This window comes from Cydia fagiglandana, chromosome Z (genome assembly GCF_963556715.1).
Source record: "Cydia fagiglandana chromosome Z, ilCydFagi1.1, whole genome shotgun sequence".
NCBI lineage: Eukaryota > Metazoa > Arthropoda > Insecta > Lepidoptera > Tortricidae > Cydia > Cydia fagiglandana.
The window spans coordinates 17231067-17258631 of NC_085959.1; the positions used below are offsets into that span (position 1 = coordinate 17231067).

The window sequence follows — 27565 nt, forward strand, 5'->3', positions numbered from 1 at the left end:
CATAAGCTTATTAGCAAATAAATACAACTTTTTTGGGTCCCTTACCGTACGATGATCTTAAGTTAATTGTGTGGGACGAGCCCGCTCGTGCCGACCAAGGTGAACCACTTGTTATTAGATATTAGGTACTAATTATTAGTTTTATTACATACACGTATTGACGTAGCATTGTGCATGGAAACTTAGCGTGGGTCGACTCTAGTCTTATTTAATTTAGTTGCAATTCGACCTGTCTAGTTTCGACTATTTGATCAATAAACAAACGTCCTAAAATATAAAAAATATATAATAATTATAGTTATACTTACACCTATACACGCACCAACTTGTCCTATGATATTGCCGGCGGGATTTTTTACGACGTATAATCTTCTACCCGCAACAAAAATGACTGTAAGAGAAATTATGATTTAATTTTACATCCATTTAATTTATTTCAGAAGTCAATTGACAGCGCCGAAATGCAAGCCAATAAAAAATAAGATGTTTCCATTTTAAATCAATCATTGAATAAAAAAAACTAAATATAATATGGTAATTTTAAATATTATTTGCGACACAATGTCGGTATAGGTAAGATGTATTTTTCTAGACTTGTTTTCCATTAGGATTATTTATGATTATTTTAAAGACGATTGGTCGCTTATGTTTATATTGATGATAGAGAATAACTATAGGTACACCAATTGGGTAGGTAAAGTTTTTTGAAGATAAGCAAATTATATTTTTTCCCGATAGTATTCATTATAGCGATCACGGAAATGCAGCTCTTTTATTTTTATATTATTTTATTGATTAAATATAATTTTTTAAATGATCGATATGACGTTTGTGAGGTGAAATGGCAGATTCGAGTAATTAATTCCTTTGCCGTAATAAATGGGACGAGATAGAAAAAAAATCGATGTCAACTGTCAGTGTCATTCTTGGAAAATAACTTGCAAATAATTGGAAAATAATGGTCGGACGAAACATTTGTGTTTTCTTGTAATTGGATGTCGGTGTGATTTCTAGAATAAGTATTTTTAACGTCCCTAGCACGCTCAACACGGATATTTTGATAATGATAACGATTGCTTTCGACTACTTGGCACTGCTTCTTGGAGAACATTTTCATTAACGCCTTCACCACGACTCTTGGACTGCTACACGAGTCATTTTGGATCTCAGTATCAACACAATAGATGGAGACGATCCCGGAAACGTTCGAATGGAAATAGAATATTACAGAGATGAACTCAAAGTGCGTCGTACCATCTACAAGACAGTACAGACGTTACTTTCCAAATTCAGCGTATTTGAGCACACCAAAGTCTTTAACAGCGATTCGGTGCCAAGCTTTGAAGATATATTGGCCAAAATGGTAACTTATACGTTTGTGAGGACTATATAAACGTGATTGTTGTATTATACATACATAATGATTAAGATTGTAATAGTCTTATAACTAGGTCGTTATTGGCTATTATATATGGGCTCGGCAAGGTGTTCACAATATCTGAACACGCACGCCCTGATAATAGAGGCGTGTTCAGATATTTATGAGCATCCTAGCTGCACCAATATATCTGATGGCGACTGTACTTTAGAAAACTTATAATATAAATCCAAAATAATATAATATAAATCCAGTAAATTTCGTTTCGTTTTATTTTATAAATCCACAAATTATTATCCTTAAGCATTAACATTACAACAGTATATAGAATCACGCTGTGTGGCGTGTGCCCTTGAAGAGAGTTGAGAGGTTCAAATATGGTCAATATGGATAAGTATGTCTGTAGGGTAAATGTGCTTCACGTTGGGGCCTGTTTACATATTGATTAGTGTTGATTGCGGGTTTAATACATTTGCCACTATACACAAGTAGCAAGTGTATCAACTCGAAAAATACTATATTTTTGCTTCCATTGAGGTATACATAGTAAGCACTATTCTCAAATTATGTGAGGAAATAAAACAAATTCAATTTAGTAAAGCGTATTTAATAGGGGTAAAATGACGCGAATACAATTAAAAAAACAACGCATATTCTTAGTTTATATTAAATGTAGATGGCTTTTTAGTTTTCACTTGGTCACAGAAATACGCTAAAAACCATTTTCAGAGTAGGTGTTTCTTGCGTTTTGGCTGTCCTTCTTGTGTCCTTCCACAGCATGAGCATGTCGTAAGTCCTGTTGTATTTGTCCCTGGACTTAGCAGGAAGCTAGTTATTCATTATTAAGTTTGCTTCTGCTTTCAAATGAGGCGGTGTGCCGTCTATTCCAGGTCGTTTTCGTCACTTGAACTCATTTTGTTTATTACGAGTATTAAAATAACAAGCGGTAACTTATTGAGTATTGCACAACGAATAAACTTTGCCGCCTTTTATCTGCATATTTTTTTAAATTATATTACCATAGATACTAAGCATACGGTACGCGCATGCGTCAATCCGCGCGCACCGCGCAGCGCCCTTTCGCGGTGCTAAAGCGGTATCCAGACGGGACTGATCAAATCGGTCGATTTGATCAGAAATGAAATTGGCGTCAATCTCCAATTTTAGATTTATGGTGATATTAGAGCCATTTAAATTGAAAAAATGCCCCATAACGAAAATACTAGCCTCACAAATTGGTGTTCTTGTGTCCGCACCTCATTTTATCGGTCATTATCGGCGGTTGAATTCGGCGAGCCAAATTGGCGTTTGCGTCCGTACGTCCCGATTCGATCGGGCAATTTAATCAGATTGGCGAAAAATTGACTAATCTGGATACGCCTTAAGCAACATCGAGTTCACGATAATTTGACATATATACTTGGTCAAGCAGATCTTGCCAGTAGAAAAAGGCGGCAAATTTGAAAAATGTAGGCGCAAAGGGACAGCGTCCCATAGAAAATTTGAATTTCGCGCCTTTTTCTACTGACAAGATTTGCTTGACCGTCTATAATAATAATAGATTTTTAGCATAAGTTGCATTTCATAAAATTTAACCCAAATCATTTGTACAATTTCAAGTCAAAGATAAAGACATGTTGCTTTTAAATTTTTAATAAGTATAGACCATAACATTGTCATGATCTTGTAACATTGTTAAAATAAGAGAGTCTCCCATTTTCATTTTATTGCATTTTTTATAAAATGTCTTTAGATTCTCGGGATATCTTGGTCCTAATTCGATTGCTCTTTTTTACGGAAATAATTATATCCTTCAGATTCACAGGATGCTCGAGGCTTAGCCGAATAACACTGCAAGGAAGTATGTCATGGCTCAATGGTTCTAATTAGCCATCAGTATAATACCGCCAATGAATGTTTACATCCAACTGAAAATAAGAACAACATTCATAAAATGAGGATAACCACACAAAACTAACAGATGGTTGAAATTGTTAGAAAAAATTAGACCGATTTCTTGTTTACGAACTTAACAGCTCATGGCAATTTAATAATAAAAATCAAAACACATGTGAAGAAAGTTTTATGTACCTATGTATTTCACGGATACGTACTCCTGTACGGCCATTGCTCCTCTAATTCAACGGCATTGTGCTTATCACTGTTATGATAATAATTTCAAATTTGTAGAATCTGCTCGCAATCTCGTATGAACTCGCTTATTTTTCTTGCAAAACTCTGTACAAGGGTCAGCGTAGGGGCCGTCGTGTAGGGGTGGGGAAGAAAACGTTGTCCAATAATTATGCAGTGCCAAGTTATCGAAAGTAAATTCAATCTTTGCCCAAATACGCGCAGATGTCGTGGGGAATCAGAAGTCCGTGGGTCGTGCTGAGGTCGTCGAAAATCTCAATGATAACATTAATAGCAATTCGCAAGGTAAATGAGGCTTGTCCGTTATTTTTCGGGAATGAGAGCTAAGTGACACTGACACTGACAGTTGACATCGTTTTTTTTTCTATCTCGTCCCATTTACTACGTGCAAAGGAATAACTTGGGTCTGCCATTCCATCTCACAAACGTCATATCGATCATTTAAAAAATTATATTTAATCAATAAAATGAAATAAAAATAAAAGAGCTGCATTTCCGTGATCGCTATAATAAATACTATCGGAAAAAAATATAATTTGCCTATCTTCAAAAAACTTTACCTACCCAATTCTTGGAGTTAGGGGCTGTTCATAAATTACGTCATCTATTTTTGACCCCTGCCCCCCCTAAAATCATCCAAAAATCATGCTTCGAGTGACCCCGTTTCCTCCTACGTCATGCAGACCCCCCTCCCCCTAATTTGAAATGACGTAATTTATGAATAGCCCCCTAGGTTGCCGAGTGAACATTCGCTCCTAATTCTTATATATAATATCCGTCGCAAAAAAGGCGAGCAACGCAACACCAGAAAGATGGATGAAATATGAATAAAATAGAAAGTAACATAACATAAGTACTCACTTATTGAAATGACCATAAGTACGCCAGGTACTCCGAACGCCAGCGAGTAGCAGTCGTTGTCCCCAAAGCAGTGCACATCGGCGCGCAGTATCGGCGTGAGGAAGGTCGAGACCAGGCTGCCCGCGTTGATGGCCGCGTAGAACAAGCTGAAGAAGTAGCCCAGGTACTTCTCCTGCTCGGGCAGCTTGAACTGATCGCCGCCGAACGCGGACACGCAGGGCTTGATTCCGCCCGTGCCGAACGCTATCAACAGCAACGCTAGTATTGAGAACTCTCTGGAAATTAATTGATCGTGGTTTAGGCTACGTTGTTCGACATGTTTAAGATTTTATTGTGATGTCAATATTTATTGCCAGCTCTATAGCACATCCGCCAGAACTAGTATGTAGGTACTAGAGAGAGATTTTCAAATAACCTGCCCTTAAACGTTGTTATGATTACGTAAAGTTTAAGTTGTTATAATTACGTACCAATCTCCAAGTAACCCAGTACTCCAGCTTTTATATAAGTACCTACCTACTCATCTATTTATTTATTTAATCGTATGGCACAAACATATTTTAAAAATAGAAACAAATATAATCTGATCTATTACAGACAGACTATACCTATACAAGCAGTGTCAGGTAGGGAGACGTTTTACGCAGCTGTGTAAGCCAATACGGGAGCGGCAAACAAACACGAGTACTAAGACTTCACAATTCATGCTAATATTCCTTTATATGTTATATTAGAGAAATGGCAGCCTCTAAGGCCTTTGCCAGTGTTAGTTATTAGCATGGTAAAACGATGTACTCTCACCAAGATGCTGGCAGAAGTCCACCAACGTTACTTTAGATATTATTTATTACGATATCGTATTGCTTGACTGATAATTTCAGTGAATACCTACTAACATAACCAAAATAGGCTGATCTGTAAGTAAAATTTTTCAGCAGGACCTTATTTGATTCCACATTGAAAGTGTGTGACCTCTTTATGAATTTAACCGCGGAGCAATAACCTCGCAATAGTCACAGTAGTAGTAATTAATGTCGATCAATAAAGCTGATTGATGTGGATATAAAGTACATTTAATTATATTTCACTTAAACATGGTTCAGTGTATAATATGATAATTGATAACAGCGTCTAGTCATGCGTGTCATTAAGTTTTGTATATTTGATTTAGTGAAGGTTACTTTTTCGCGATGTCAGTAGTGACTAGCTATTATTTATTTTAACAAGATACCCATACAACCAGCGGTCCCATGATTATGTATTTTGTATTAATAGAAAGTGACAGAACCCGGAAAGTGCTAAGGTACGGAGTAATAGAAACGCATTGAATAACGAATATCTACCCTCATATGTGTTATTTAATCGATTATTATGTATAAGGAGTTACACCCATAATTTATCTATAGGTGCTAATACTACTGAGTTTCCCAGTTGAATTCCCGACTCCTGTCAATTAGCTTCATAAAATTACGTGAGTTCTCAATATTTTAGTATGAGGCAAATAACGCCAAAGCACTTACAACTGAGGTATGTTTACTGGAGGCATGGCTGTCACCGATATCAGGATGCTGCCGAGAGCATATACCATTGACAGGTATAATATTGTTCTGAAAAATAACATACAAAATATTATTTTCATCGGGTCGATAAAAAAAGAATAATTGGCAACAACACTCCCATCAGTTCAAACATGATACTTTCTGAGAGCAAATAGATTAGATAGGAACATTAGATAAGTAGTAACTGCTTATAATTTATCTGATGATATGATTATGACATCCCAGTTCAAAATGAGGCCATTCATGGATTTCAAGAGATAAAGAATGCTCGAAATCGGCAAGTAAAGGACGGTGTACTGATGTAAAAACTCCCTTATCTCTTTTAAGTCGTTAAGCAGCTATCACCGTCCGATTCCAGATCGATATTTGTGGCGTTTTTAACCAAAAGCGTTCTCAATAAGGCGCAATTTCCATAAAGCTTCAATATAAAATCAACCTTATTGACAACTGACAATGTGGTACATTCTAGTTGAATTATTGAAACAAGAGAGAGGCCCCATCAAATTTCGCGAATGTCCATATCTTTAAGAAATCCGAACGAAATTATATCTTACGTATTTTCTTGCTCGTCGTGTGTTTGGGTGTACCTACCTACTAATTGAAGTGCTTTTTTTGTTTAATAAGGGATACAGTAACAATAGGCTACTTTCCTTCTAGTCAAATCAGCTCAGCTTCAGCTTCAGAAAATGAGCTCAACTCACCTACTTTTTATATTTCTATCCGATTTATTAAATAGGAATAGTGCTTATAAATAACTGCTGTCGATGTTTTTGTAATAATTATCTGGTGCTTTATTTCGCGCATGGTGTAAAATAATTTATTTAAAGGAGAGTAAACATCTCTATTACCTGAACCGGCCGAGCCAGCCGTCCGCAATCATGGCGCCCAGCAGCGGGAAGAAGTAGGCGAACATGGTGAACACGTGGTAGATGACCGTGGCGCCGTCGTCGCTGTACCCCAGCTTGTCGCGGAGGTACAGCGACAGGATCGCTAAAACGTAAACGATACAGTGTAGGTAAGTACTTATTGTTAGTTTAACTTTTAAGGCGTGTGCACACCGGCTGCGTGTGCGTAACGTGCACGTGCGCGTGCTGCGTTGTAGTATACAGATCCTTATGAGAGACCGCACACTGCTTGCGTGACGTGTGGTGCGGATCCAAAATTTTTGCGTGCACGTCACGCACACGCAAGCCGGTGTGCACAGGCCTTATAACCGTACATCCGAAACATCTTTCGTACTTAGGTACTTGTTACCACTTTACCAGTTGCTCTTTAGATTTAATGAAGGAATACATCGCATGGAAAGCACCTAATTCTTGGTATTTATGAGGTATAATCATTAGGTAAGTACCTATACAAATTCTAGGTATTAGTTTGCTTAAAGCAAACGCCGTACTTTATAAGGATGCAATTAGGAAAGCGGTAAGATGAAGAGGCGACGTTAAAAATCACGGGTTTATTTAGTAACTATAAATATATTACAAAAAAACTACACAAATAAATAATACGTAACTAAGTACATACCTACTTACCCGTGCAACAATACTGGTGAAAACATGTTTATGTTCAATTATGTTAATATTGATTACTATTTCCTATGCAAGGCTACTCTCGAACAATGCAACTACAAAATATAGTAATACATCTTGGAAATCGACTTGTTCTTACATGAGTTATTTGTGTGGTAGCTATAAACACAACAATGTACAATTATTTATACCTGCAAGTAGAGATTATCTTCAGTTGGGGGGAATCACACTTCAAAAGAATAAATAATACTAATGACGCATATACATAAAGTCCAATAACCGTAAAGCACTCGATTCTATGAATTACTATGGCCTTTCTGATGTCTCAAGTAGATACTTTATGAAGTATTTAAAAGTGTGTTAAATACAATGATAAGACTTAGTAACACCTACTTACTATATATTAATCAGATTGAACTAAACTTGATAACGAAGCCTTGCATTTATTAGCTTTGGACGCAGTATCGTAGTATTTCGAATATAAGTACCCGTTAATGATAAAGTGATTAACTTCGATGGCGAAATTATGCCGTAAATGTATATGTATGTAATACACGGTGTAACATGAGGAAACCGAATAATTTTAACCACGCATTTCTGAGGTCAATAGAAGTAAAAAATGTAATTTGAGTTTAGGTCAATTTCGCCAAAAGATTTTTTTTGTGTTGTGTTTTCAATTTTTTGAATGTACTAAAAAAATAAATGTTATTGGTAAACTTGTCACTTAAAATTGATTTTTACATTTTTTTTTCGTAGAACCTACTTTTTGCAAAGTGTTACTTGTCACTTTTTGACATCTATCTTTAAGGATATTTAGACTACGTCCCATAGCAGCAACATCACCATCAAAAAGGCCTTTTACACTATGTAACAATAAAAACTTGTTTTTTTTTAAATTAATAATATCTCTGAAACTAGGCAAATTTCAAAAAAGTTTATAGAACATTTTTGTTTCTAGATATGATCAAGAATACACTGTTAAAATTATTCGGTTTACTCATGTTACACCATGTCTATAAATATATGTACTTATGTAGTTTGTCTAGAAACTCGTTTTTAGTAGGTTCATAATCTCATATATGTATACCTGACTTAGCTGCAAGTGATAAGATTAATAAAGATTATTAACGTTAGAAACATTACTCGTAAGTAAAGTAACCTACTCGTGCAGGTATGCCGCGTGTAATCACTGAATGCGTGTGATTATTTTGAAATGACATACTTGACAGTTATGAATTCACCCTTATAGATATGATGCTAAGATCTACCTTTTAACTGATAATATATATACACCGTATTATAGTTATCGTTATAGTCATCATATACACCGTGTTTTTTTTTATTTCCGTTAATTTCAAGGGTGCATTCCTGAGCTTAAATTAAGTAACTTTCTCAAAGACACCGATGTTCTAAATAACTCCATTTCGGAGATAATCACTAATTTATTTTTTTTCCTATAAGGCCTCTACAAGCGTGTACACTTGCCTTAGGGCTGGTTTACATATTGGTTAGTGTTAAGAATGAGTTCATACATTTGCTACTAAACTTAAGTACAATCTCGGTCGATCGATGTTCGAAATGACATTGATATGTCACAGATTTCAATTGTTTGGTTGAGTTAAATGTAATGCCCGTGTTACAACAACGTTATATGCTACATTTAATTACTTTTTAAACTTAATTTTTTCTTTAAAAAAAAGCAAAAGAATTTTTTTTTTTTAATTAACTATGCCAATTAGTTCACTTAAACGTTCTTAACCATACCCCGAAGTTAACGGAATTCAATAAAAACACGGTGTATATAAAGGTCAATTTGTAACTGTCAAATATGTGATGTTAGAATAATTTCACTGTAAGTACTTAGGTATGACCGTCTAAGTAATTTTCATACCGTAACCCTAGTGTTCAGAGACCACTCGTGGCTATAGGTACTTATACGGCTCTGAGTGTTACTTGTGGATACATCGTACCGCGAAATATTCATGTTTCGAAAATGCAAAATTGGGATTATTATTACGGATTATTTAACCTAAATAAGTAGGTAGGTACCTAATACATTAATCAATTTAAGTTAGTTGAGTAAACGTTTGAGGAACGCTGGACTCTGATCAAGACGTAGGAAAAATTAATAAATATAACTGGTACAATGCCTCAGGGGCCTATTTTAGATTTAAGCTAGTTATTAATTTCGTTTAGTTGTACCACTGTATATATATTGTATGTAAATAAATGATTTAATTTATAAATATAACTTACCTTTCATCCCATAGAAAGAGAATCTTTCACATAACTCGTTGGTTACTATGAATCCTACGGCCTTTGGATAGGGTAGTTTCTGAAATAAAAAAAAGAAACTGTCAGAATTCATATGTTTTTGCTTACATACACGCATACCGTGTATAATACAACGCGTAGGTACTTTCGACAATTTATTCATATTTATACAATACATGTATCAGATATACTACCCTTACCATAAATTTATTATGGCAACCGATTTTAGTCAGAATAAATATTAAATATATGTAGGTATACTATACTTATATTGTCCAAATATGTATTTACCTATAATTCAAAAATAGAACCTTATATATAAAGAAACATAGCAAAAAAGTCTCAATTAAAAATTCACTCTGTTCTTGTATTATATTAATTTACCTAGGTTAAGTAGAATTCCTAAAAAATGACCATCAACCTTCAGTCACGCATCACCGACAAGCCTGAAGGTACCTGAGTACTTAATAAAGGCTGAGCACTGTATCCTCGACATACTTACTTTGTTTAAAAATACTTGCTAAGTATGTGCTTTAAATGAATTCGGCACATGATCGATCGTGATCCTATCGGTTACTTAGATTTTATTACTTCCTAAATCTTGAGTCGTCAAATTGTGTCTAACGATGTATAGTTCGTTTTTTTAGCATTAGAAAGAACTTCGCAGAAGTAAGCTTGTGGTTCCAAATCCGGCACACACACACACAATTAAAGAGCCTGATAAAAACTGCACGCTTGCTTCTGTGGTGTTCATTCTAATGCTAAAAAACGAACTATAGATAGACTCGAAAAAGTGACAATATGCAACATTGGTAGCTACCGTTAGGTCCGGTAAACCTTATCTGTTGTCTATAAGTCTGTGCCGATTTTATGACTATGAAATTTGTAGCCTTATACTTAGTATGTTTAATATTTTAGCCGTGACGATGCTAACTATCACAAAGATTGCGGAGGCGATATAGTACCCAACCCACGTCATCTTCGTTGTTACGTTCGCGAGTCAAGTTCTGCTTTTAGATGTAGGTTTTGTACAGTAACTGCCCGTGCTCTAATAGTAGGTACCCACTGCGACTTACTATCTATATGTACCCATAGAAAATTATACAACAGATAGACTTGTTAGGAATCTGATTAACACAAATAATGATTATTCATACCAAAGAGATTCATACTTATTGCACTGACTGAGATAAAGTCTAAGAACAAGTTAGATGAGTACCTACTTACGTAGTATACCTAACTATACGCCCTCTATCGTTTTGCAATTTGCTAAGTTAAATAACATACCTATATACCGGGTGTGGCTTGTAATATTAGCAAAAAATTAAACTGTAGTCTGTACTCCTCATACTGACCAACATTTGTTCAGCGACTTTTAAAAATAACTTGTGGCTTGATTTTTAATACACTTTAAAGTTTATTCTAAGACGCAATGTATTGCGAATTTTGTTTTGTTTAAGGCGTGATAAGCAACGTCAATCACAATGATATGGCGTGGCGATGGCGTCCATTGAAGATAATATTTATTTTGTATGAAAAATAGAGAGTCTATAAATACTTCATAATTTTTAAAAGTTGTTGAACAAAAGTTTCACCGTTTGAGGAGTACAATCTATGTTTTAATTATTTGCTCATGTTACAGGCCACACCCGGTATAAATAATACACCCCCGTAAACATAAAACCTAACAAACCTCTATTAAAAAACCCTGTCCCTTTCTAACAAAGACAAATGTAGATCTAAATGACTTAAGGCCAAACGATTATCAAGGGCTTGTTAGACTTAATTGTACGAATAACGGCATTAGTGTTCTAACTACTTATTTCAGCAAACGTTATTAATGAATGAATTCTCAAATGTCTACGGACGACATTCTATTCTAAAGAGGTTAATGAAAGCTAACAAGATGGATATAGATCTAAAATTAGGCCAGGACATGACAGAATTGATGTGCGCGTGCTCAAATCCAGTTAGATCCAGTGTGCCTAATAATAGAAGAAGCGAATTTAATAACTACATGCCTACTCAGGTTTTTTACTTCTCCATAATAAATGATTCATTATCTTTATTGCTTCTAATCGCTTGTATTGTAGCTACATCTTAATATTTGATGGCGTTATAGGTACATAAACGTTTGTCAAATCTAACAAACCGTTATTAATTGTCACTTTGATATTGGCCACCCTTTTTAATAGCGATGTAAAATATGCGAATGAGAGTAAGTAGGTATCTCTTAGCTTAGATAAAAGAGAAAGGCCAAGAGCAGCATTTTGCAATTACTAATGTTTTATAAGTTATTTAAGGTTTGCTATGCATTAAGTAAGTAATTAAGAGTGTTTAGTAGGCTCACTTAGAATAAACAACTAGTAGTATTTATCAATTTTATTAGAAGCCATTTTCCGAGACATGCATTGTTAAATGGTTGCACCGACTTAAACAGCAATGTATCGAAAACTGCGTGACATTTATTGCAAGGTCTGTGGAGCCCGTAACTGAAAGATTAAAGTCACAGGTATCATTACTATATTTATTTAGATACGTAGTATGTATAATATCGAAAGTCGGCTCAACCAATAGGAGAAAACTTAAGACTTAAGACTGCCTATAAAATATATTATCATGATTCAAAATATCACGAGCATTCCACGATTTCCACGTGTAGGTTCCACCACCATTCCGCCTACATTACGTCTTCAAACCGCACACAATAAAAAATGCAACAATAGCACACAACGATTTATGGTAATGACACTATAAAAAAAGTGATTCGTAACTTAGTGAATATGACTTGGGATGTCAATGTATGGTATGGAATCCGGACATTGATTAATTCAATAAACCGAAGGACAAAGGAATTAGGTACCGGTACTGTCGCGAACGTATAACAGTACCGTCGCCGATGACACACAATTTCGCGTGACGACTTTATATACCTACTCCTGATACCTAAATGATTGTAAATCCTAGCTAGACTCATCTGTCGCCCGAGACTAAGGCCGTGTAGAGAAAAAAACAAAAATAAAAACTTTCAACCCCATTAGCTCGTAGGGGAAGAATTTAGAGAAATCCTTTTATATGTGCAGCTCTACAATATTTGCGTTGTCCGTCAATATCTAAGTATTCTAAGTGTACCGTAAAACGGGTTCAATTTGATATGCAGGGGTGACATTGAAATTTTAGTTCTTATTAAGGTTCGCGGTTTACCTCTAAATAGTTTCGGCCGAACCTTTGGCCGTAACGTGATATCTATTATCTATGCCGGAACCGAAACTCGGTAGGACTATACCAAAAATATGAATTTATATTTACCGACAAAAAAACCCGCATATAGGTAAAAATATTGTGCATTAAGAACTTCTTAATGCACAATATTTTTACCTAAAAAAAAATAAAAAATAAAATATTGTGCATTAAGAACTTCTTAATGCACAATATTTTTACCTATATGCGGGTTTTTTTGTCGGTAAATATAAATTCATAGAAATCTAAACACGAACAATTCTAGCAAATAATGAATAATGATAATTCTGTGACCGTTTTAAAGTCGAAACTATATTTTTGGTATAGTCCTACCGAGTTTCGGTTCCGGCATAGATAATAGATATCACGTTACGGCCAAAGGTTCGGCCGAAACTATTTAGAGGTAAACCGCGAACCTTCGGTTTCGGCGAAATATCCCTGTTTCGGTAGGACATTAGTCTTCGGTATGAACATACAAGACCTATGCTTAATAATACCTATACCTATGCTATAATAGCTTTAACTGCGCGATTCCTTTATAGTAGTAAATATATAGTAGGTCGATTGTGAGCAGCTCACGCCCGCCTGTTTGAATTGTTCTTGATAAAGCATCACTAATTAATGTCTCTAAGAATTCTTAAGAGTTGTTAACCCGAAGTGCCTAACTAGATATACCTACTCCAATAGGGATGTTTCCTGGGGGCCGATTTGAATTTCGATCGCTCGATTTCGTCACTGAAAATCGGTGGAAAACGGCGAAATGCTAATTTTTTAATTACGTGTGATCGAAATTTGGAATCTATTGGTATTGACCACTCGATTTCAATTCTATTAGTAGAATTTAAACGCCTGGTAGTGGAGATATCATTTAACGAAATACACGAAATCGAGTGGTCGAATTTCAAAAATTGGCCCCCTGTACTTAAAATAAATTATTTCAAACCGTGCACGAAATAGAGCACCTGATAATTATTAGAAAAACATAGATAGCAGCTATTTTTAAACACAAGTTGTATTTAATAAATCGCATTGAAATATAAAAAGTAGGTGAGTTTACCGTGACGTCACTACGTTCGTTTTCATACAAATTCCATATTAGCAAATCGTTTTGACAGTTCTAAAAAAGATGCTGATTTGACTAGTAGAAATGTAGCCTATTACCTATGAGGTAAGTTTTAAATTCAGATTTACAATGTTTTACCTCCATTTCATTACCTCAGTTGACTTAAATCAATTTATAAATTGACAGTTAACTTAAATCAATTTATAAATTGACAGTTGACTTAAATCAATTTATAAATTGATTTAAGTCAACTCGCTAAACTTTTTGATTAATGCGCGCGTTCGCGAGTTCAGTTTTTAGGAGATAGATCACCTAATATTTAGATTCTGAATAACTGTAGTAAGTCGTATTTTGACTAGATAACTTACTGCGTTTTAATACTTCGCATCTTAGAGAATATAACCAACGGAGTGGTCATTAACAGGCGTTCCCCTCTGTCGAAAAAAGGCGGCCAATGGTCAATCACATGACATGTCAACCACATGTATGGACTGACGTTTATCTGACATGACGTTCCTATACATTTGATGTGCCCCTCCCCCGCAAAAAACGGCAGACTATTTTGTACCGAAAATTATAGACATGGCGTCTCCGTTGGTTATATTCTCTAAGCTTCGCATAAATAAGTAGGCAGTTAAGTAGTAAGTAATGAACATAATCACTCAATATTTTTTTATTCCTATAAATTAAATCAGGATGCAATTTATCAGTTATGCATTTACACACTTTTGCTTATGTATTAGCCTGGTGAGGGTACCGATGTCTAAATAAGTGGAGACAATTTTTTTATCACTGTGCTAGAATAAGCTAACACGAAACTGACGGAACTGATCTGATAATGCTGGCAAAATATTTCGAGTAGACTTGGAGGTTGGCAAAAGGAACTCTTAGACGAAAAATGCAATAAAGCTACTTATCTAAAAAAAATATGGTATCAAAGGCACTAACGATTTTGTTATTTATATAAAATCCACTTACTGACGCACCAATTAACACCACAATAAATATTGGCTTTTGAAATATCTTGAATAATCAGTGCAGCACTTTAAAAAAATTGATTTGCAATAATGTCGGAGCTTTTGTCATATGGGAGCAAGTTTTGCAAAAGTTAAGGATTCCACTCGCCCACGCCTTGTTAGCTAAGAGAATAATTTGAAGTAACTTGCGTAATATACGAAGAGACATTTATATCCATCGTTATTAACTAATCACTAGCCATTATTTTGGCAATTCTTATAAAACAAGGACAATTGTGGGTGTATTTAGCCTAGAAATACAAAAGTGTAACCTCTAACATTTTAAAGGTATATACATATTTAATCATTAAATTAAATGATCCTTCGTCACGTAATGTATTTATCCATTAATAGGTCATGGGCCCGAGTCAAATCAAAGTCGATGTGGTTTCGATCGGGTACCTTTCTAAGGCAGTACTTATAATAAGTTGGCCAATTCCACATTCCTGTTATATTAATACTCGTAATTGTGTGTTACTTTGCAAGTAAATGTATATAATGGACAGTAATACAGTATGTACGTATATTCTACATTGTGGCGTCATACTTAGGTCATTGATAAATGTATTCTGCATAATAGGTTATCCTTAGTTATCCTATTAAGATAGACTTACGGTATCTTTATCTGTTTGCTAATTGGCAAGTTTAGAAGCTTCAGCTGGTGAGCTCGTTTTTGCTCACCTAACAATGAACTCGCATTAGATAATTTTAAGTACAGTAGCCATCAGATATATGGAGCGGCCAAGGTGCTCACAAATATCTGAACACGCCTCTATTGTCAAGGAGTTAGAGTGCTTGTTCAGATATTGTGAACACCTTGGCCGCTCCGATATATCTGATGGCGACTGTACCTCGACCGCATCATACACACTACCTACTCCTACATCTGCTCCTGACTTTGTGCAGACAAGAAGGGCTCACGCAGGAATATTAGAACACTATCGCTGGTCCTAAATGCACAGAGGCCGAACCAGGGCTATAACCGCAAAAATCGAAGTTCGCAAATTGCGGGGATTTTTCCTTGTCACTCTAATTACGCCTTCGTTGGAGTAAAAGAGAAAGATCTCCGCAATTTGCCAATTTCGGTTTCCGCGGTAGCCGCTCGGAGGGCTTACCATGAACCACGTTCGACGTGTTGCCTCACTGTCACACTTGCGTACAAATTTACAAGTGCGACAGAGAGGCAACAAGTCGAACGTGATTCGCGGTAGGCTCTCAGCCTTCAATAGCCTCTGCCGCCACGCAAGCTAATCTTACTTACAGATAGTTTTCGATGCTAGTTATGTCATCTGATAACATGCCATCCCTCCTAGTTTGTATTCTAATCGTTAGACGCAGTTCACCTTGGCACAGTAACTCTGGAACATCAACCTACCAATATACGTAGGTACTTACCTATTACGAGTATAATTTTCCTGTATGATGGTATTATTTTAATATTTAAGTTACCTATTCGCGTAATATGTATATGTAAATAAACTTTAACCCTTTACAACTTTAATGAATTTCAACATTAGTATTCCGGTTTAAGATTCAAATTAGATTGCACTTTCGAAGAATGTCACTTGTCTTCAAATGAATCATCAATTCATCAGTTGGATTAATTAATTGGAATACATTTGGATGTTTTGGGAAAACCTGGTAGATTGGTGAGGCCTAGAAATGGATTAATTAGGTACCATAACTATCAAATAAAACACATGAATGAAGTGGAACAGCCCGATTTTCTAACTTGGGATGCCCATTAACGGAGAACTATATTTCATCACCGCTGCGCTGACGTCACCTCTCAGTTTCTTGGGCTTCTATTTTAATCCAATGTCTTGTTTAAATTAAATGTTTTTTTTATTTACTTTAGAATTAATGTCAAAAATATTAGCAAATGCTCTTAAATAAATTGGGCTATACAGAGCGAGCTAGCAAAATAAACATAAATTTATGAATCATGACATCATTTTATATCACCTTGATATCAACGAACCGTACGTAGATACAAATACTTGAAGATACCTCTATATTCCAGTCAAGTGTCCACCTTTCTGTTAATCCACTTAAAACAGCGGCAAGCTCATTTGTGCCATGGCTATACACCGTGAAATTTTAGTGGTTGTTTTCCCGCAACGAAATGATTCTGCTATCGATATACAGTCGATGTGTAATCTTTTTTTTAAATAATGTTAAGAAATGCCAGATTTATAAATGTGTCGAACGAAACTCGAAAGTGACCTAACACCAGTAGTAGCACTGCAGTAGTACCTACCTAATTCCTTTGAGTGAATGAAACAAAATAACCTAAAAAGTAGTTCCATTTATTTTTTCTTCACACATTTTACGTGCAGTTAGTTTGCAGATCCTTAAAAGTAAACATAAAAAGTTAAGATCAAGCTTTTAATGATCAAAAACTTAAACAAACACTTAAACTTCCCGATACCGCAATAATTGTTCGAACTGCAATCCGCCACGTTCAATACACAATCACCTCTGCCCTGTGCATGTGCTGGCGTTTGAAACTGCCCGTGGTTAAGCAGCCGCTGTGTTGCGGCGACAATTGTTCGTCCGTGTGGAACTTGAGGGTTTAAAATCCCCCGAAGACGCAGCGACTGTAAATGGTCCGGTTCCGCGTACAGTCGCCGGGCGGCGTGGGAGTCGTAGTTAGCCCTAGCGTACAGCTGCACCATCGCGACGTACTCTAAATTAGAATATTCGTAATGTCCATCCATTTTACTAGAAATAGCAGTGATGACATTGACAGGATCTGTTATCACATTAGTTTAATAAGCGAAGAGGATGTAATTATTCGATTTACCAAAGTTGACACAACGTAATGGCAATCATCAAACTAATAAAAAGGTTTTATTTCAACTGCTGTTAATCGTGAAGGAACAGTCTAAGTAAATTTTAATTTCAGTTGTCAAACAGTAAAGCACTCTAGCCTGTTACACAGTTTAAAAAAGTAACATGTGCTTGTTTATTTGTTTATCTGTTTACAATATCGGGAACTGTCGTCGACTTGCGGTTTTAGTGTGTTACTATTGTTTTTCGCTTGTTCGAGTTTGGGTTATTTTTTTGTAATTTTTTTTTTTGGAAAACAGTTTATTTATAAGTTTGTCTATCATAATTCGAAAGTACTACCGATAGCAAATCGCCCTGCCGCGGGAAAACAACCACTAAATTTTCACGGTGTATATGTACAAAACAACATACACTCAGCAGCAGAAGTAGGTATGCAAGATACGCGTTCGAAAAGGTGTGCTCAGATTATTTTGACATCTCACTCGCTCGGCTGCTGTCGCTGCAGACTGTATAATTTAATTTGAAAGTACGTTAAGGTATAAAATAATGGTATCTGAGTGTTTGACGAAATGAACTGTTTAGAAAACAATCAGAACTAAAGGTATTTTTCACATTCCATTCAATGAACATTAGATACTTACCTATTTTAATAACAACAGATATTTACAAACCACACAATGATCTGAATGAAATATAAGTAATAAGTTTATTATACTCGAGTCTTACTAATAATAACATCTTTTTAATCACTGTATCCCCTAATAACAGTCCTAATCGAAGTGTTCAGATACCTAATAAATAATCACCAAGTACCTAGAATCATTGTAGAAGTAGATTTTTTATTCAGACAAAATAAATATACAGGTAATATAAATAAGCCATTAACCATTACAGCAATAGGGACCTACATGTTTATCCCCCTTTTCTACCACATTTCCCGTTTTAGCGGGGATCCTCACGTAGAATTTCTCATTATTTATATTAAGTACCTATATAACATTTATAGCTATTGTCTTGGTGTGGTGGTCTGAATCAAATAACAGGCAACGCCGACGTTAGAAATAACCATACTTACACATTTCGTGTAGGCAGGTACATAGGATAGATAATGTGTTAGTACCTATCTCAGTGTACCTACATTGCGTGCTGAATTATTTTATTGATAATCTTAAATGCTGTTGTTATTGGTGTTGTAACTAGTAAGCCTAACTACACCTACAACACGTTAGGTGATAGTTACACTAAATAGTGTAGCATTTTATGTAGGTATGAAAATAAAATATGCCTACTATAAGAGTATTTTCCTATAGTCCTATACCTATTACCTACTTTATACCTATATTTATCTATTGTCAACATCGAAATGCATCATAGGTATTAATGACTACCACGGCTATGCTTTAACGATCACGAGACAAAGATTTCGCTTCACGCGCGTTGCACAATCCACTTTTTGTTATTTATTCGGTGACCAGAAAAACAATTCACGAAAGAAGTTATTAAATAATTTAAAAGTACATAATAAAATGAACAAGTTAAACGACTTGAAAGTGAACGACAACACGTGTAACGGCAATGACAATATTGTTTTGTGAATTGGTGACGGTACGGTGCCGAATATTGTAATGTACTTATTTAATAATCAGCTTTAGTGAAATACCGAGGTCGCAGGAAATGAAAGTTATGCAACTACTTAGGTACTGACGAGTGTTTGGGACTCTGACAATGTGCTATTATGGTTTTCCGACTCTTGTTTTTTCTGACCGTGTTCATCTGATGTTTTCTTGTCTGTTTTAATCCATATTTCATAATTCGTAGTATAACATTGAACAGGTTTTAAGTTAGTAAGAACGCGTTGCCAAGGAACATCTTTTGTTTATGAGAAAGTATTAGAAATACGTTGCGTTTTCTCAAAATCCGCAATAATGACTGTGTACTACCAACCCACTATCAACCTACTTACCTAATTATTATTTGTATCTATTATAATTATTATAAACTAGCAAGTAGGTATTAAAACCCAGTCATTTGATAAACGTGCGTGGGGAAACATGTCTAACACGTAGAGGCTTTATTTTGTTTCTTATGTTCTCAGAACAGAAATTCTACTTCGGGATTTTCACCAGCAACCTATACGGCTATTGAGATACACGTAATAAGTAGTTGTTAGCATGTAGAGTGTAGGACGGTTCCAACAAACCGTTTTAAAGATATGGATCTGAAACTATTCAAGTCAAACACAAAAATATGGCTTATTGAAAAATGTTTTTACTGTGTTAATGATTATTTAAGTTACTCATAAGTATTTGTATTATTTAGGTAATATATAAATATTTTCCAAATGTATGTACACCTGAAAAGGTAAAGTCTCAGTGTAACGAGTGTGTAATTGTATTTTCGACCTGCAATGTAACCTGATTCTTATATGCAATAAAAACTTTGAACTTTGAACAATCCCAAGTGAAATGATAAAAAACAAAAGATTTGATAGACAACTTGTCATTGTCAGATAACTAATGTTGGTAGTCGATACTTCAGATACACGATCGATCCCTTCTACCTTGGCTGGGCTTTGCTGTGTAAACCACGAGAATTAATGTTTTGTTTAACCCATTATCAGATACTTTTTAAAAGCATAAATTTAAAATTTTGCAAGCACACGTGACGATCTAGGTAATTTTTTTATGAATATATAAGCGAGAATCATTTTTTCTATCTGTTGTAATTTCCAAGTTACAAGACGACAATATGTTTGCAATTGTCGGTCAATGAATGTCCTAAAGTAACAATTTTCATAGTGCGATTTAAACTTTGCAGGGAAATTTAATATTTTAACACTTAAAATAGGTTATTGTAATGTTTAAAAGCATCAATTTGACGTTTGAAATATGAGAATTTTGTTCAAATTGCCTACATTATCAAAAGTCTAAGATCATACCTAAAATTCATATTTTAATAGAGATTGGACAACTTCTATCAGCTCTTCTTTTTTTCGGAGGCACTATTTTGCGACAGCGACAGAGCAATAACGCCGCAGCGCGCAATCGTACCTAACATGCAGTTCCTGTGACCTATGTAAGTATGTAGATATCAAGATTTACTATACCCCTTTATATGGCACGGTCTTGAAAATGACCACCCTGTAACACCATCTTTTTGGTTTTTTTTTTCTTAGAGATTATTTAATGCTATAGATTGGCGATAAGACTTGGGTTTATGAAAAGAACGAAGTGAGTTTCATAATAGAATCACACGAGTTATCACATGAGATGTATTCCTTTAATGATTTAATGTAAGTAGGTAGAAGTCACATAAAGTATACTAATATCATTCATTAGGTTTTGTACGTTTAACGTTTAAGTAAGTTAACCTAACTTAGAGAAGACGGGTAGGACAGGGCGCAAAGACGCAGTCGTACTTTTTAAATATTTTTTTATGTTTAATGTACCTAACTAAGCTGTTAAGCCCATTTAGACGGTTCAAATACTTCCATACGATTTTCGTTGCACTGCATCGTTGCATTGGTATTTGGTCTATCGACTGAAATCATTGTATCTACTCTGTATTTAGCAATATATTGAATATTGTGTGCAAGTTCACATTCAATTTGCATTAAGATGTTCAACCAAAAAAATACGATAAATAGAATACCTGCCTAATAAATATTCCGAAGTTATGAGAAAAAATATGTTTTATGTTTCAATTGACAAATTAACCTTAAAACCCAAACTTCACATGATATTTGTAAACATAATTAAACGCTGTGGGAAGTAAACCGAACAAACAAATATTACGCCCGGCTATACGCAAAGAAAACAGATAGGAAAGTGTTCACCTCAGCCGTTGTGAAAGGAACGTGTGCAGTGTGCACGGTACGCAAGAGCACGATGCAGTCGCCTAGCTCTTGCAGTGCTTTAGCACTGAACACTCCAATTAAAAAAAACTATTGGAATTTTCCTCAGGAATATACTTAACTGAAAGTTACTCAATATAGAAAAATTTCAACAAAACATTGAATACGCAAAAGATACAAATAGTAACTAACTTTTAATTGCGCTGAAATTTATTTAAAATATAATGTTTATGATTGAGCTTAGTGACCTATAAAAATCTAAACATCCATAAATCTTAAAAGTCGTGACTTTGACTAGATGGTTAAGATAGTTACCGCGCAATTCGCAATGCCAATTAAGTAATTTAACTACCAAAAAAAGTAAAATCATACAAACCCCCGTTTTGTGTTCCATCTTGTGCGGGAGGATGTCTCGAATTCTGATAAAACGAACGTTCACTGATGTAAGACAGGTAATTGGCGGATAATTTTGAAAGTTTCGCGTCGCATTCTCCGGTGTGCGCGTGCGCGAAGGCGAGCGCGCTAACAGTCGGTGCGCGCGTTACTGACGCCGCACAAACACGACTGACTTCTCGCAGCCGCAAGCCACTCAAACTGTCTCTGTAGACACTATCATTCTCAGCGCCAAATTATCCTCTATTGTAGTGACGCCAAAGACGCATACAACGCGGTAGATTTAACGACCGAACACAAGAGTAAAGCTACACCTAACTGCTAACGAAATTTTGATACGTTACTAATGAAGTCATTTGTTTAAGTAAGTCAGGCTAATAGGCTAATTACATGTTGAAGTTAATTACGTAATGTTTAGGTTATAGTTAAAACAAAAAGGATGTAGATCATAATTAGTGGAAAAAAATTATACATAATTAAGTATAATACGTATAATGATATATTCAGAAATCCTACTAAAAAAAACCCCTATCAAACTTCAAACAAATAAGTTATGAGAATTTATCTAAATTGTTCAATACTCTCATAAAGAATCCCATACCTACCAAACCAACGCCTAATGTCCATACCTAAACTAAAGTGACTTGAGGTATGGACCATTTTGATCGGTATTTTTCCTTAAAACCGTACCAAATGTACCTTACCCTATAAAACCGGGCAAGTGCGAGTCGGACTCGCGCACGAAGGGTTCCGTACCACAATGCAAAAAAAAAAACAAAAAAAAGCAAAAAAAAAAACGACTTTGCTTAACTTTGGTCAAAAATCACGTTTGTTGTATGGGAGCCCCATTTAAATCTTTATTTTGTTCTGTTTTTAGTATTTTTTGTTATAGCGGCAACAGAAATACATCATCTGTGAAAATTTCAACTGTGTAGCTATCACGGTTCGTGAGATACAGCCTGGTGACAGACGGACGGACGGACGAACGGACGGACGGACAGCGAAGTCTTAGTAATAGGGTCCCGTTTTACCCTTTGGGTACGGAACCCTAAAAACATGTTTATACACATTCAAAAACTTCTTGTGTTATTAGTAACAAGTTTAGTTAGGTACTTAATTATTTTGTATAGGTACCTATTTACCTACTTCAGAGTATTCAAATAGGTAATAGGTATAGTAACTATACTATAGTTAGACCAAGAAAAGTCTGCAGCAATTTTCATAGCCTACGCAGCGCAAGTGTTATTTTAAACGTATTTACGCAATTATGATTTCTTGGTCTGACTCTAGGTGCTGTGAAGAGCATCCCCATGCATGTCTCAGTTAAATCAATTCAGTGTCAAAATAAGTGATGATAGGAAAGAGGGTGTCACTTGGACAGTTCTTGGACCTACGTCATCTTAAATCTGTATAAATTTGGGATAATATCGTAGATATTTACTTAAATTATGATCTAATAAACAGGTAATATACCGTTTTGTTATTATGTTACCTATAGCAAAGAGAATTTAGAGTAGAGGAATATTTTCACAGTAAATAATGTAGTCATTACCATTACTGCCATCTTTCGACACAAATGATTAACACTTTTAGAACGCCATTTGAGTTTGATGCTTATTATTTCATTAAATTTGTTAAATGTCAAAAAGTGTCGCCATCTACCCAACGATAAGACAAAGGTATAATACATGTATGATATCATCTTTTCAAGCGATGTAATGGGCCCCATACATTGCACGACTATTATCTTTAATGCACAGACTCTATAATGAAATAGTAGCTCTTACATCAGCGAATTAAGAACTATGGGGCATATTTTTGAGTAAGTTATATGCACCCATATTTTTACACTTGACTGTCCCTACATTTAAGTATAGGACAAGACAAAAACTGAGAATATCATAATATATATTAAATTTGACATAACTACTAGGCATATAATACCTATTTGACTAATGTGGCGATCCGCCTGGCGACGACACAGTGGCACGCATAGTCTCTATACTACATAAATAATATTGCAATCCGTTTTCCACTTTTTCATTTACCATGTCCATAAGGGTCACATGCGTTAAATAAATATTTTTAAATATGTAAGAATAAGAAATCATCGCTTGCGTACCCTATGCCTACGTCACTAATGGCTTCAACAGCCATGTTTTCAGTCACGGTAAAAGTTATATTCAAAACTATAGAGTAACTAGGTAAATTAATAGTAATTTGACAACAATGTTTTAGAAGTCAGTTATTAATCGTAAATATATTACGAAGACGAATTAAAAAGTCGGCTAGCTTACTTACTCTATCTAAAATAGGGATACCACTGCAGTTAGTAGGCTTGATAACGATATAGATAAGCAAACAATGACGCTAAGTAAGAAATAGTTACGGACAATTCATACCCATGTTATCTAAGAAGGAAAATTATCATTACCTTTGTTCCTTTTCCCAGCAAATCAGCTTCCAATTCAGCATCTTCCTGTGACTGCATTTGAAATAATAATTATTTAATTTACTTTGAGATTGTACAAGATGTGTAAGTAGCTCGCTACGGCAGACGATGAAACTAGATAAAGTAACGTGATCACTCTGATATGACTACCGTACATGTTTGCATTGTGTAGTGCACATGTAGCCGGTATCTAATAATGTTTTAATATAAAATAAATACGCACAATAAATTTAAAACAAGGTACACGTTCACTTCACACCATGCCGAGCTATAGGTATAAATCGTAGCCAGCCAATCAGTCTATGTACATTTCTAGCTTAGTCATGGTATTACGGTAAAAAATGTTTTCAGTAGTAACACGTCATCCTCTTTCGCATAACTTATGAACTACGGTTGCAGTTTTTATTGATCTAATGTCACTTGCGTGATTATTGCTTAGAACAATGATTCGATAAAATAAGACGGATGCATTTATTTACGTAATTCTTCTACATAAAATACCTATAAGTAGTAAAATAACTATTATAAAAATATTTGTCAATGTCATTTGCGTGTTTAAGGCTTAGAACAATGCTTCAATATAATAATACGATGGATGCATTAACTAACGTATATTTGCTACGTAAATTTTATTATTCTTCTTAGTTATGAAAGATTAAAAAAAATACTGTTGCGAAGGTAAATTAAAAATTATAATATAAAAAATAATTAAAGGTAAATTACAAGTTATAATATAAGAAATTATTAAAGGTTGTTTACAACTTTTTGTTTATAAGTAACCTTAGAGACAGTAATTTATTATAAATATGTATTGAAGAACCACGATTGAGAGCCAGCGATGCAATGCAACCCGATTTTAGCAGCTCTACATAAGTACAAAGTATTTACCGACACCGTAAATGTAAAATCTTCATGCAACTTGCGATCGAAAAGAGCCTGTGCACACTGACCCCGGTTTTCCGAAGATTCTATAAAGAAATAGAACGCGGCTTTCAAGTGGTTTCGTCGCAGGTACGTTTGGCAAAATATAACATGGTGAGTAGGCATTTCGTCAAAATTGACAATTTAGTAATGTTATAGAAAACACTCATTAAATACGAGTGTAATGTTAAATATTCTTAGAAGCGTAAATGACACGCTAAATCATTTCACCGCAACATCACTAGCTTTTTTAAACTAGCTGCTAATAAATTCTAAAAATAGGTAGATAAACAGCTGTACATAATATACTACATACGCGACTGGCTGGCCCTGCTGTGTTGATGAACTATTTAGGAATGTTCTGTGCAAATTGCACTCCAGGGCGCTCATTGGGTTGTGCGTGCTAATAGCACCATCAAAAGGGATCTGCTCGAGATCGCCCACTGCGTGCTCTGTGATCAGTAGTATCGTGATCACATTGTGACCCAGTTCTGAAAGTGACACAAGTAATTTATTTTTCCTGCTGTTTTGAAAGGACAAAATGCCTTAAATACCTCTAAAGACTTAGACCGAGATAAGTGTGTAGCGATATTGACAACACAAACTGAGCAAGTGTTACTTAGGGGCTATTCATAAATTACGTCATTTCATTATTAGAGGGGGGGGGGGCGGCCTGGACATCGGAAGATGGTAGCATGACGAAGCATGATTTTTGGATGATCTTACGGCGGGGGGGGGGGGGGGGAGGTAGTTTAATGTACTCAAAATGTGCTTAGTTTGTAAATATGTATACACAATGCAGTGATATGATCTCTTAGTTATATATGAGTTCAATACACGAATATAATTTGTAGGTAATTGTACAAGCACACGGGAACTTACTAGGATAGTGTAAATTAGAATCTAAGTACCTACAACCCTCTTAATTATTTTCAGTGATGTCTAGTTAAAGAAATTTAAAAAAATGGGCGAATGCTGCTCTTGCCCGCTCTGATAATTATTTAATCAATATAAAATGTACCAGACTGTGGGTGAAACAGATGGATTAAATACTAGGTTGTATTAGGCTGTACTCACCTCAAAGTTGTCAAATCATCTCGACAGTTTTTTATAATCTTTGCCGAGGCTTTCACTTCATTTCAGATGGCCAATAAAGGACATAAAATAAAATAGATCTACAAAATTCAATAGGCACTCGTAATCGGTTGTCTTAATGAAAATACTCTTTACTATCGCGACGGGCCACGGTTCGTTTTGAATTCTTCAACTTCCTCCAAATCGGACAGTTCTAGTACAATATAATCCGACAAGTGTGAATATGATTGTAAAATAAAAAGGTATACATTTGTAGACATGCAGTGGCAGGATATCAATCTCATTGAAGAACCTAACACGTTACCAATGCTTCTGGCCCACAGGACGCAGAGGAGATTCATGAGAGGTCGAGTTTTCGTTTCCTTCAGATTATCTGGTTTATTTTGCATGTCCAACGAAAAAGGGTATCTATTCACAATAGGCGCAACAAGAAGTCCGCGGTACCGCGGGCTCTAACGTCGCAGGGTAAGTTTGCGTAAAAATGGTTTTCTTCGTAAATGGATTGTGAGGGTCTTTTATAGGTATACGTTTTACTTCCATATTGATACTGGCATGCTTGTCACCTTTATCTTCTTCTTTCCTTATCTGAATGAAAAAAGGACGGAACTCGTTTGAAAACATTTTTATAAAATGATTTTTTATATTGAATTTTGCTAATGATTTCTGTACTGTAATTTGGCACTTGCCATTTATGACGTTTTCTGCAATGCAATCTAAATACGGCTTGCAGCTAGCATCTTATGAGTAACCTCTGTTATCTACGAAGTAAAATAAGGTTTGCATCTTTAAAAAAAACATGATGGGTCACTGACAAAGAATATAATACTCACTAGGAGGTCACTGACCTGTCTCAGTAAGGCGAGGTAGTGTGCAAAGAGCATATATAATCACTACGTTCTAGTGGTAGTGTGCGTGAAGTGTGCTTGTGTGTATAATGGGGTAATTTAACAGAATCTGAAACCCCGGGCTTACCTCGCCTTATGGATT

The 27565-nt window shown here is 35.3% G+C and overlaps 1 protein-coding gene and 1 long non-coding RNA gene across 3 annotated transcripts in view; both read right to left on the reverse strand.

Moving 5' to 3' along the window:
- Positions 1-24731, reverse strand: part of LOC134679444 (peptide transporter family 1-like) — a 36153-nt gene extending 11422 nt beyond the window's left edge. The window contains exons 1-6 of one of the 2 annotated variants that reach the window (XM_063538357.1): positions 24545-24731; positions 9735-9813; positions 6798-6939; positions 5911-5997; positions 4391-4665; positions 309-391 (exon numbers count right to left, since the gene is read on the reverse strand). In XM_063538357.1, coding sequence (XP_063394427.1) covers positions 309-391; positions 4391-4665; positions 5911-5997; positions 6798-6939; positions 9735-9813; positions 24545-24601 — 723 coding nt within the window. In that variant the 5' untranslated portion in view covers positions 24602-24731. Of the gene's footprint in view, positions 1-308; positions 392-4390; positions 4666-5910; positions 5998-6797; positions 6940-9734; positions 9814-22093; positions 22302-24544 lie in introns of those variants that run through there. The other variant, XM_063538358.1, reaches the window with a different exon arrangement.
- Positions 24732-25435: 704 nt separating this feature from the next.
- On the reverse strand, positions 25436-27307 carry LOC134678484 (uncharacterized). The gene is made up of 3 exons (XR_010100190.1): positions 26561-27307; positions 25800-25974; positions 25436-25530 (listed from the first exon to the last, which is right to left on the reverse strand). It is a non-coding gene; the product is annotated as an uncharacterized LOC134678484 (long non-coding RNA).
- Between the last annotated feature and the right edge of the window lie 258 nt (positions 27308-27565).